At 46.0% G+C, this 12200-nt stretch overlaps 1 protein-coding gene across 5 annotated transcripts in view; it reads left to right on the top strand.

The window, feature by feature from the left end:
* The window catches only part of LOC119978637 (NADH dehydrogenase [ubiquinone] iron-sulfur protein 8, mitochondrial), a 31515-nt gene that overhangs the window by 8523 nt on the left and 10792 nt on the right, over nt 1-12200 (top strand). For 3 of the 5 annotated variants that reach the window (XM_038820426.1, XM_038820423.1, XM_038820422.1), the window contains one exon: nt 6781-6843. The exons of the other annotated variants lie outside the window; for them this stretch is intronic. In XM_038820426.1, the coding sequence (XP_038676354.1) occupies nt 6781-6843 (63 nt within the window). The remainder of the gene's footprint in view (nt 1-6780; nt 6844-12200) is intronic. 5 annotated transcript variants of the gene reach the window in all.

Here is a 12200-nt window from a genome sequence, read left to right as displayed (position 1 = left end):
AATTCTTTGAGGAGGTGACCAAGCATGTGGATGAAGGTAAAGAGTGGATGTAGTGTACATGGATTTTAGTAAGGCATTTGATAAGGTTCCCCATTGTAGGCTTATGCAGAAAGTAAGGAGGCATGGGATAGTGGGAAATTTGGCCAGTTGGCTAACCGATAGAAGTCAGAGGGTGGTGGTGGATGGCAAATATTCAGCCTGGAGCGCAGTTACCAGTGGTGTACTGCAGGGATCAGTTCTGGGTCCTCTGCTGTTTGTGATTTTCATTAATGACTTGGATGAGGGAGTTGAAGGGTGGGTCAGTAAACTTGCAGATGATACAAAGATTGGTGGAGTTGTGGACAGTGAGGAGGGCTATTGTCAGCTGCAAAGAGACATAGGATGCAGAGCTGGGCTGAGAAGTGGCAGATGGAGTTTAAACCTGAAAAGTATGAGGTTGTCCGTTTTGGAAGGACAAACATGAATGCGGAATACAGGGTTAACGGTAGGGTTCTTGGCACTGTGGAGGAACAGAGAGATCTTGAGGTCTATGTTCATAGATCTTTGAAAGTTGCCACTCAAGTGGATAGAGCTGTGAAGAAGGCCTATGGTGTGCTAGCGTTCATTAGCAGAGGGATTGAATTTAAGAGCCGTGAGGTGATGATGCAGCTGTACAAAACCTTGGTAAGGCCACATTTGGAGTACTGTGTGCAGTTCTGGTCGCCTCATTTTAGGAAGGATGTGGAAGCTTTGGAAAAGTTGCAAAGGAGATTTACCAGGATGTTGCCTGGAATGGAGAGTAGATCTTACGAGGAAAGGTTGAGGATGCTAGGCTTTTTCTCATTAGAATGGAGAAGGATGAGGTGTAAATTGATAGAGGTTTATAAGATGATCGGGGAATAGATAGAGTAGACAGTCAGAGACTTTGTCCCCAGGTGGAACAAACCATTACAAGGGGACATAAATTTAAGGTGAAAGGTGGAAGATATAGAGGGGATGTCAGAGGTAGGTTCTTTACCCAGAGAGTAGTGGGGGCATGGAATGCACTGCCTGTGGAAGAAGTTTGAGTCTGAAACATTGGGATCTTCAAGTGGCTATTGGATAGGTACATGGATTACGGTAGAATGGTGGGTGTAGATTAATTTGTTCTTAATCTAGGACAAAAGTTCGGCACAACATCGTGGGCCAAAGGGCCTGTTCTGTGCTGTATTTTTCTATGTTCTACCAAATGTGCGACCTCCTACACCATGGTCACCACCGGAAGAGCTCGCCATATGCCTTCTTAATCACCTTGGCCACCTATCTTGCAACTTTTGGGGAAATGTGGGCCTGCACGCCCAGATCCCTCTGTATGTTAATGTTCATAAGAACTAGGAGCAGGAGTAGGCCATCTGGCCCCTCGAGCCTGCTCTGCCATTCAATGAGATCATGGCTGATCTTTTGTGGACTCAGCTCCACTTTCCGGCCCGAACACCATAACCCTTAATCCTTTTTTTCTTCAAAAAACTATCTATCTTTACCTTAAAAACATTTAATGAAGGAGCCTCAACTGCTTCACTGGGCAAGGAATTCAATAGATTCACAACCCTTTGGGTGAAGAAGTTCCTCCTAAACTCAGTCCTAAATCTACTTCCCCTTATTTTGAGGCTATGCCCCCAAGTTCTGCTGTCACCCGCCAGTGGAAACAACATGCCCTCATCTATCCTATCTATTCCCTTCATAATTTTAAATGTTTCGATAAGATCCCCTCTCATCCTTCTAAATTCCAACGAGTACAGTCCCAGTCTACTCAACCTCTCCTCGTAATCCAACCCCTTCAGCTCTGGGATTAACCTCGTGGATCTCCTCTGCACACCCTCCAGCGCCAGTACGTCTTTTCTCAAGTAAGTAGACCAAAACAGAACACAATACTCCAGGTGTGGCCTCACTAACACCTTATACAATTGCAGCATAACCTCCCTAGTCTTAAACTAATTCCCTCTAGCAATGAAGGACAAAATTCCATTTGCCTTCTTAATCACCTGTTGCACCTGTAAACCAACTTTCTGTGATTCATGCAGTAGCACTCCCAGGTCTCTCTGCACAGCGGCATGCTTTAATATTTTATTGTTTAAATAATAATCCCGTTTGCTGTTATTCCTACCAAAATGGATAACCTCACATTTGTCAACATTGTATTCCATTTGCCAGACCCTAGCCCATTCACTTAACCTATCCAAATCGCTCCTCAGACTTCCAGTATCCTCTGCACTTTTCGCTTTACCACTCAAATTAGTGTCATCTGCAAACTTGGACACATTGCCCTAGGTCCCCAACTCCAAATCATCTATGTCGATTGTGAACAATTGCCAACACGGATCCCTGAGGGACACCACTAGCTACTGATTGCCAACCAGAGAAACACCCATTAATCCCCACTCTTTGCTTTCTATTAATTAACCAATCCTCCATCCATGCTACTACTTTACCCTTAATGCCATGCATCTTGATCTTATGCAGCAGCCTTTTGTGTGGCACCTTGTCAAAAGCTTTCTGGAAATCCAGATATACCACATCCATTGGCTCCCCGTTATCCACTGCACTGGTAATGTCCTCAAAAAATTCCACTAAATTAGTTAGGCACGACCTTCCCTTTATGAACCCATGCTGCGTCTGCCCAATTGGACAATTTCTATCCAGATGCCTCGCTATTTCTTCCTTGATGATAGATTCCAGCATCTTCCCTACTACCGACGTTAAGCTCACTGGCCTATAATTTCCTGCTCTCTGCCTACCTCCTTTTTTAAATAATGGTGTCACGTTTGCTAATTTCCAATCCACCGGGACCACCCCAGAATCTAGTGAATTTTGGTAAATCATCACTAGTGCATCTGCAATTTCCCTAGCCATCTCTTTTAGCACTCTGGGAAGCATTCCATCAGGGCCAGGAGACTTGTCTACCTTTAGCCCCATTAGCTTGCCCATTACTACCTCCTTAGTGATAACAATCCTCTCAAGGTCAGCACCTGTCATAACCTCATTTCTATCAGTCACTGGTATGTTATTTGTGTCTTCCACTGTGAAGACCGACCCAAAAAACCTGTTCAGTTCCTCAGCCATTTCCTCATCTCCCATTATTAAAACTCCCTTCTCATCCTCTAAAGGACCAATATTTACCTTAGCCACTCTTTTTTGTTTTATATATTTGTAAAAACTTTTGCTGTCTGCTTTTATATTCTGAACAAGTTTACTCTCCTACTCTATCTTACTCTTCTTTATAGATTTTTCAGTAGCTTTCTGTTGCCCCTTAAATATTTCCCAGTCCTCTAGTCTCGCACCAATCTTTGCCACTTTGTATGCTCTTTCCTTCAACTTGATACTCTCCCTTATTTCCTTAGATATCCATGGTCGATTTTCCCTCTTTCTACCGTCCTTCCTTTTTGTGGGTATAAACCTTTGCTGAGCACTGTGAAAAATCGCTCGGAAGTTCTCCACTGTTCCTCAACTGTTCAACCATCAAGTCTTTGCTCCCAGTCTACCTTAGCTAGTTCTTCTCTCATCCCATTGTAATCTCCTTTGTTTAAACACAAAATACTAGTATTTGATTTTACCTTCTCACCCTCCATCTGTATTTTAAATTCCGCCATATTGTGATCGCTCCTTCCGAGAGGATCCCTAACTATGAGATCATGAATCAATCCTGTCTCATTACACAGGAAAAGATCTAGGACCGCTTGTTCCCTCGTAGGTTCCATTACATACTGTTCTAGGAAACTATCGCGGATACATTCTATAAACTCCTCCTCAAGTTTGCCTTGACCGACCTGGTTAAACCAATCGACATGCAGATTAAAATCCCCCATGATAACTGCTGTACCATTTCTACATGCATCAGTTATCTCTTTGTTTATTGCCTGCCCCACCATAACGTTACTATTTGGTGGCCGATAGACTACTACTATCAGTGACTTTTTCGCCTTACTATTCCTGATTTCCATCCATATGGATTCAACCTTATCCTCCATAGCACCGATATCATCCCTAACTATTGCCAGGATATCATCCTTAAATAACAGAGCTACACCACCTCCCTTACCATCCACTCCCGAATAGTTTGATACCCTTGGATATTTAACTCCCAGTCGTGACCATCCTTTAACCATGTTTCAGTAATGGCCACTAAATCATAGTCATTCACGATGATTTGCGCCATCAACTCATTTACTTTATTCCGAATACTACGAGCATTCAGGTAAAGTACACTTATGGTGGTTTTTTACCTCTGTTTTGAATCTTAACATCTCCAGTTTTACTCCTTTTAGTATTACTGGGCCTATTCACTGAGCTCCCCTCAGTCACTGTACCTTGTACTGTCGCCCTTTTAGATTTTTGACTATGTCTTCTCTGTCTTGCACTTTCCCCCTTACTTCCTTTTGCTTCTGTCCCTGTTTTACTACCTTCCGACTTCCTGCATCGGTTCCCATCCCCCTGCCACATTAGTTTAAACCCTCCCCAACAGCTCTAGCTGTTCCAGCTAGACATCGGTTCCAGTCCTGCCCAGGTGCAGACCGTCCGGTTTGTACTGGTCCCACCTCCCCCAGAACCGGTCCCAATGCCCCAGGAATTTGAAACCCTCCCTCTTGCACCATCTCTCGAGCCACGCATTCATCCTATCTATCCTGACATTCCTACTCTGACTAGCTCGTGGCACTGGTAGCAATCCTGAGATACTGCCTTTGAGGTCCTACTTTTTAGTTTAACTCCTAACTCCCTGAATTCAGCTTGTAGGACCTCATCCCGTTTTTTACCTATATCGTTGGTGCCTATGTGCACCACGACAGCTGGCTGTTCACCCCCCCCCCCCCCCCCCCCCCAGAATGTCCTGCAGCCGCTCCGAGACATCCTTGACCCTTGCACCAGGGAGGCAACATACCATCCTGGAGCCTCGATTGCGTCCACAGAACCGCCTGTCTATTCCCCTTACGATCGAGTCCCCTATCACTATAGTCCTGCCATTTTTCTTCCTGCCCTGCTGCGCAGCAGAGCCAGCCACGGTGCCATGAACCTGGCTTCTGCTACCTTCCCCTGGTGAGCCATCTCCCTCAACAGTATCCAAAGCGGTATATCTCTTTTGCAGGGAGATGACCGCAGGGGACACCTGCACTGCCTTCCTACTCTTGCTCTTTCTATTGGTCACCCATTTTCTATCTCCCTCATTAGTTTTCACCTGCGGTGTGACCAACTCGCTAAACGTGCTATCCACGACCTCTTCAGCATCGCGGATGCTCCAAAGTGAATCCATCCGCAGAGCCGTCAAGCGGTCTAACAGGTGCTGCAACTGAACACACTTCTTGCACGTGAAAGAGCCAGGGACAGTGGACGTGTCCCTGAGCTCCCACATCGCACACAAGGAGCATGACGGGTCTGGTATCTCCTGCCATGTCTTAAACCTTAGGTAAACTTATACAACAACAATTTCAAAATAAAAATAAATAAATTAGACAATGAAAAGAAAAACTACTTTCCAGTCACTTACCAGGGTTAAAAAGCACCTCCGAAAAAGCACCTTCTCTCACTCTGCATCGAATTACCTCACTGCACCAAATTACCAAGTTGCAATTCCCACTCTGGATGTGCCTCACTCCGGCTGTGTCTCTTTGACCTGCGCAAGCTTCTTACCTGATATTCCCTAGATGAGGTGGAAGGGTAGGGGACACTGCAAGTGTAGTGTCTCGGGTTTAGTAACCGCCCGACATGTTACAGGCACTCACCTTCCTGACATGCCCCTGCTCCCGCTGAAAATCCGGAGTCCGCTCCCGCTGTAAGGTAAGCAAATTTAAAGGCACTCACTCACCTTCCTGACAGGCCCCTGCTCCCGGCGAAAATCTGGAGGCTGCTCCCACTGAAAGGTAAGCAAATTTAAAAGTACTCACTCACCTTAACGACAGGCCCCTGCTCCCACTTCCCAACGACCGTGGTTGTTTTTTTTGGTTAGAGGAGGAGGTAGGAGGGGAAACACTGAGGAAGTGTTTCGGGTTTAACTGTCAGTTGACAACAGCCCCTCCACAAACCACCTTCAAATTAGGCTGACCGCACTGCACGTATGCAAATCTCCCCGGAACAGCCAATCAGTAGCTCTGCTCTGCTGCCCTCTGCTGGGTCCTGTTCCTAAGGGTTCTGCCATTTACAGTATAATTCATACCTAGATTTGACCCTCCAAAATGCATCACTTCGCATTTGTCCAGATTAAACTCCATCTGCCATTTCTGTGCCCAAGTCTCCAATCTATCTATATCTTGCATCCACTGACAATCCTTGGCACTATCAGCAACTCCGCCAATCTTCATGTCATCCGCAAACTTACTAATCAGGCCACCCACATTTTCCTCCAGATCATTTATATATACTACAGACAACAGAGGTCCCAGTACTGATCCCTGCGGAACACCAATAGGGACAGATCGCTATTCTGAAAAACGCCCTTCCACCACTACTCTCTGTTTTCTATAACAAAGCTTTTCTGTGTCCATCTTGCCAGCCCACTCGCAGTAAATTCATTGAGATATAAAATATACATATATATAGTGTGTACATATCAAAATAGTAAATACAATACATGGATCCAAGCAACTTTCGAGACTGCTGATTGGCAGCTGTCAGCCTTTTATTTCATTTGCAACTTCTGCTGAGTGGGCAGGGAGCAGGAAGGTGTGATGGTGAGGAGAAGGAGGTGGTGGTTTGGGGTGGTTAAATGTTGCTCTGCTTGTCACCTGTGTTGGCACCATGATTGGTCTGTTTCTAACATGTTTCTTCCACTCATAGGGAGGATGCTGTTCCCAGGGTCTGCCTGCCGGTTTGGCACAGCTGCCCCTTTGAGAAGTTTCAGTGAGTGGTGACTACAATTTTCTACCATTACCTGAAGTGTGCATTTGTTCTAGGTGCTTGATATTTGTGTGTCTATACCATCAAGGTATAAAAAAGAAGAATCGGTGATCCTGGTATACTTGGATTGTCAAAAGTGTTCAATAAAGCACATGTGAAAGCATATTCCACATGATGATGGTTTATGGAGTTGAGGGTAACATATTAGCATGGATTGAAAATTTGTTCATGGACAAAAAATGGAGAGTAGGAATTAATGGAATGGAAAACCGGGACTATTGAAGTGCCACAAGAATCAGTACTGTGGCGTCAGCTATTTATAATTAGTAATTTATTAATGACTATATTATTGAAGACCAAGAGTAATTTCTCGAAGTTTGTGATGATACAATCCCAGTTAATTTTGTAAGCTGTGGGGAGGACACAAGGAGGCAACAAAGAGATAGAGACAGGTTAAGTGAGCTGGAAATTAGATGGCAGATGCAGTGTAATGTGGGGGAATATAAGGTTATTCACTTTGGTAGAAAGAGATGAGAAAGTTCTGCTGTTTGTGGGTTTCCAGTGTTGGCGTTTTGAAAATCGCCATTTTAAATATATGCTCTGACCTTCAGGGCTGGTAGTGAGTTCAAAAAATATCGTTACTCCGCGTCAGTGAGAGCGGGAACTGACATCAGATCTGTGATTGGAGAAAATGGAGCAGTTATTCAGGCTGGCCCTGCGACCACCATGAAGGAGGCTATAGCTCCCTCATCACCAAAGACAAGGAGGCCAAAGAAAAGAATCAGAAAATGGAATAAGAGGAGAGCCAGTAACAAGGCCAGAGCAGACCCAGGAAAGCTGTCTCTCAGCCTCGTTCCAGATTGGACCTGGTTGCTGTCCACATCAGCAGCCCGAGCCACTCCCTGGGAACTGGGGAACACTCATTTGGCTGCCTCTGCTTCTGCTGATAATGCTTTAAATCACTAATCCTCAGCATGGTAAGTACTGTGTCAGTGTGTGGGACAATCACAGCTCATTATAGGAATAGTTGTGGGAGTCAGTGGGCATGTACCGGGCACAAAGGAAGATGGTTGTTGGGGGTTGGTCACCTAATTCCAGGGCACCACTGCAGGATTTCCCCAAGGGAGTGTCCTAGGCCCAGCCATCTTAGAACATAGAACATTACAGCGCAGTACAGGCCCTTCGGCCCACGATGTTGCACCGTCCTGTGAAACCCTTCTAAAGTCCCTCTACACTATTTCTTTATCGTCCATATGCCTATCCAATGACCATTTGAATGCGTTTATTGTTGGCGACTCCACTACTGTTGCAGGCAGGGCATTCCACGCCCTTACTACTCTCTGAGTAAAGAACCTACCTCTGACATCTGTCCTATATCTATCTCCCCTCAATTTAAAGTTATGTCCCCTCGTGCTGGACATCACCATCCGAGGAAAAAGGCTCTCGATGTCCACCCTATCTAATCCTCTGATCATCTTGTATGCCTCAATTAAGTCCCCTCTTAACCTTCTTCTCTCTAACGAAAACAGCCTCAAGTCCTTCAGCCTTTCCTCATATGATCTTCCCTCCATACCAGGCAACATTCTTGTAAATCTCCTCTGTACCCTTTCCAATGCTTCCACATCCTTCCTATAATGTGGCGACCAGAACTGCACACAATACTCCAAATGCGGCCGCACCAGAGTTTTGTACAACTGCAACATGACCTCATGGCTCCGAAACTCAATTCCTCTACCAATAAAAGGTAACACACTTTACGCCTTCTTAACAACCCTCTCAACCTGGGTGGCAACTTTCAGGGATCTATGGACATGGACACCGTGATCTCTCTGCTCGTCCACACGACCAAGAATCTTACCATTAGCCCAGTACTCTGCCTTCCTGCTATTCCTTCCAAAATGAATCACCTCACACTTTTCTGCATTAAACTCCATTTTCCACCTGTCAGCCCAGCTCTGCAGCTTATCTATGTCCCTCTGTAACTTGTAACATCCTTCTGCACTGTCCACAACTCCACCGACTTTAGTGTCATCTGCAAATTTACTCACCCATCCTTGTACGCCCTCCTCCAGGTCATTTATAAAAATGACAAACAGCAACGGCCCCAAAACAGATCCTTGTGGCACACCACTAGTAACTGGACACCAGTCAGAGCATTTCTCATCAACCACCACTCTTTGTCTTCTATCAGCTGGCCAATTTCTGATCCAAACTGCTAAATCACCCTGAATCCCATGCCTCTGTATTTTCTGCAATAGCCTACTGTGGGGAACCTTATCAAACGCTTTACTGAAATCCATATACACCACATCAACTGCTTTACCCTCATCCACCTGTTTGGTCACCTTCTCGAAGAACTCAATGAGGTTTGTGAGACACAACCTACCCTTCACAAAACCATGTTGACTATCTCTAATCAAATTATTCCTTTCCAGATGATTATACATCCATTCTCTTATAAACCTTTCCAAGACTTTTCCCACAACAGAAGTAAGGCTCACTGGTCTATAGTTACCGGGGTTATCTCTACTCCCCTTCTTGTACAAGGGGACAACATTTGCTATCCTCCAGTCCTCTGGCACTATTCCTGTAGACAAAGATGACTTAAAGATCAAAGGCTCAGCAATCTCCACCCCAGCTTCCCAGAGAATCCTAGGATAAATCCCATCCGGCCCAGGGGACTTATATATTTTCACACTTTCCAGAATCGCTAACACCTCCTCCTTATGAACCTCAAGCCCTTCTAGTCTAGTAGCCTGTATCTCAGTATTCTCCTCGACAACTTTGTCTTTTTCCTGTGTGAATACTGACGAAAAATACTCATTTAGCACCTCTCCTATCTCCTCGGACTCTACGCACAACTTCCCACTACTGTCCTTGACTGGCCCTACTCTTACCTTAGTCATTCTTTTATTCCTGACATACCTATAGAAAGCTTTAGGGTTATCCTTGATCCTACCTGCCAAAGACTTCTCATGTCTTCGCTTGGCTCTTAGCTCTCTCTTTAGAGCCTTCCTAGTTAACTTGTAACTCTCAAGCGACCCAACTGAACCATCACGTCTCATCTTCACATAAGCCCCCTTCCTCTTGACAAGTGTTTCAACTGCTTTAGTAACCCATGGTTCCCTCACTCGACCACTTCCTCCCTGCCTAACAGGTACATACTTATCAAGGACACACAGTAGCTGTTCCTTGAACATGCTCCACATTTCTATTGTGTCCATCCCCTGCAGTTTTCCTCTCCAGGCGATGATGCATCCGAAGTCTTGCCTCATCGCATCATAATTGCCTTTCCCCCAGCAATAACTCATGCCTTGCGGTGTATACCAATCCCTTTCCATCGCTAAAGTAAACGGAATCGAATTGTGGTCACTATCACCAAAATGCTCACCTACCTCCAAATCTAACACCTGACCTGGTTCATTACCCAGTACCAAATCCAATGTGGCCTCGCCTCTTGGCCTATCTACATACTGCATCAGGAAACCCTCCTGCACACATTGGACAAAATGGATCCATCTAAAGTACTCAAACTATAGTGTTTCCAGTCAATATTTGGAAAGTTAAAGTCCCCCATAACAACTACCCTGTTATTTTCGCTCCTATCCAGAATCATATTTGCAATCCTTTCCTCTACATCTCTGGAACTTTTCGGAGGCCTATAGAAAAGCCCTAACAGGGTGACCTCTCCTTTCCGGTTTCTTAACTCAGACCATACTACCTCAGTATTCGAGTCCTCATCAAATGTCCTCTCAGCCACCGTAATACTGTCCTTGACTAACAATGCCACCCCTTCCCCCTCTCTTACCACCTTCCCTGAACTTACTGAAATATCTAAACCCCGGCACCTGCAACAACGATTCCTCGCCCTGCTCTATCCATGTCTCCGAAATGGCCACAACATCGAAGTTCCAGGTACTAACCCATGCCGCAAGCTCACCCACCTTATTCCAGATGCTCCTGGCATTGAAGTAGACGCACTTTAGACCACCTTCCTTCCTGCCGGTACACTCCTGCAACTTTGAAACCTTACTCATGACCTCACTACTCTCAGCTTCTTGTGTACTGGAGCTACAATTCAGGTTCCCAATCCCCTGCTGAACTAGTTTAAACCCTCCCGAAGAGCATTAGCAAACCTCCCCTCGAGGCTATTAGTACCCCTCTGGTCCAGGTGTAGACCATCCCGTTTGTAGAAGTCCCACCTACCCCAGAAAGAGCCCCAATTGTCCAGGAATCTGAAACCCTCCCTCCTGCACCATCCCTGCAGCCACGTGTTCAACTGCTCTCTCTCCCTATTCCTCGACTCACTAGCACGTGGCAAGGGTAACAACCCAGAGATAACAACTCTGTTTGTCCTAGCTCTAAGTTTCCATCCTAGCTCCCTGAATTCCTGCCTTACATCCCTATCCCTTTTCCTACCTATGTCGTTGGTACCTATGTGGACCACGACTTGGGGCTGCTCCCCCTCCCCCTTAAGGATCCCGAAAACACGATCCGAGACATCACGGACCCTTGCACCTGGGAGGCAACATACCAAACGCGAGTCTCTCTCATTCCCACAGAATCTCCTATCTATCCCCCTAACTATGGAGTCTCCAATGACTAATGTTCTACTCCTTTCCCCCCTTCCCTTCTGAGCAACAGGGACAGACTCTGTGCCAGAGACCTGTACCCCATGGCTGACCCCTGGTAAGTCATCCCCCCCAAGCGGTATACCTGTTACTGAGGGGAACGACCACAGGGGATCCCTGTACTGACTGCTTACCCCTAGCTCCTCTCACCGTCACCCATCTATCTTTATTCTTTGGCGTAACTACCTCCCTGAAGCTTCTATCTATGACCCCCTCTGCCTCCCGAATGATTTGAAGTTCATCCAGCTCCAGTTCCCTAACACGGTTTTTGAGGAGCTGGAGTTGGGTGCACTTCCCACAGATGAAATCAGCAGGGACACTGACGGCGTCCCTCACCTCAAACATTCTGCAGGAGGAGCATTGTACTGCCTTCCCTGACATCACCTCTAGATTTAAAAAAAACAAGAAAAAGAAAGGAAGAGCTTACCTGATATTCCCTCAAACCCTGCTCCCACTGAAAGGTAAGCAAATTTAAAGGCACTCGCTCACCTTCACGACAGGCCCCTGCTCCCGCTTCCCAACGACCGTGGTTTTTCTTTTTGATTAGAGGAGGAGGTAGGAGGGGAAACACTGAGGAAGTGTTTCGGGTTTAACTGTCACTTGACAACAGCCCCTCCACAAACCACCTTCAAATTAGGCTGACTGCACTGCACGTATGCAAATTTCCCCGGAACAGCCAATCAGTAGCTCTCCTCTGCTGGATGCTTGCCTTCACTCGAACTCCTCGGG

The sequence above is a fragment of the Scyliorhinus canicula genome, chromosome 15 (genome assembly GCF_902713615.1).
Source record: "Scyliorhinus canicula chromosome 15, sScyCan1.1, whole genome shotgun sequence".
In the NCBI taxonomy this organism is placed as follows: domain Eukaryota; kingdom Metazoa; phylum Chordata; class Chondrichthyes; order Carcharhiniformes; family Scyliorhinidae; genus Scyliorhinus; species Scyliorhinus canicula.
Note: the sequence above shows the minus strand (reverse complement) of the source record. Positions and strands in the feature narration are given on the sequence as shown.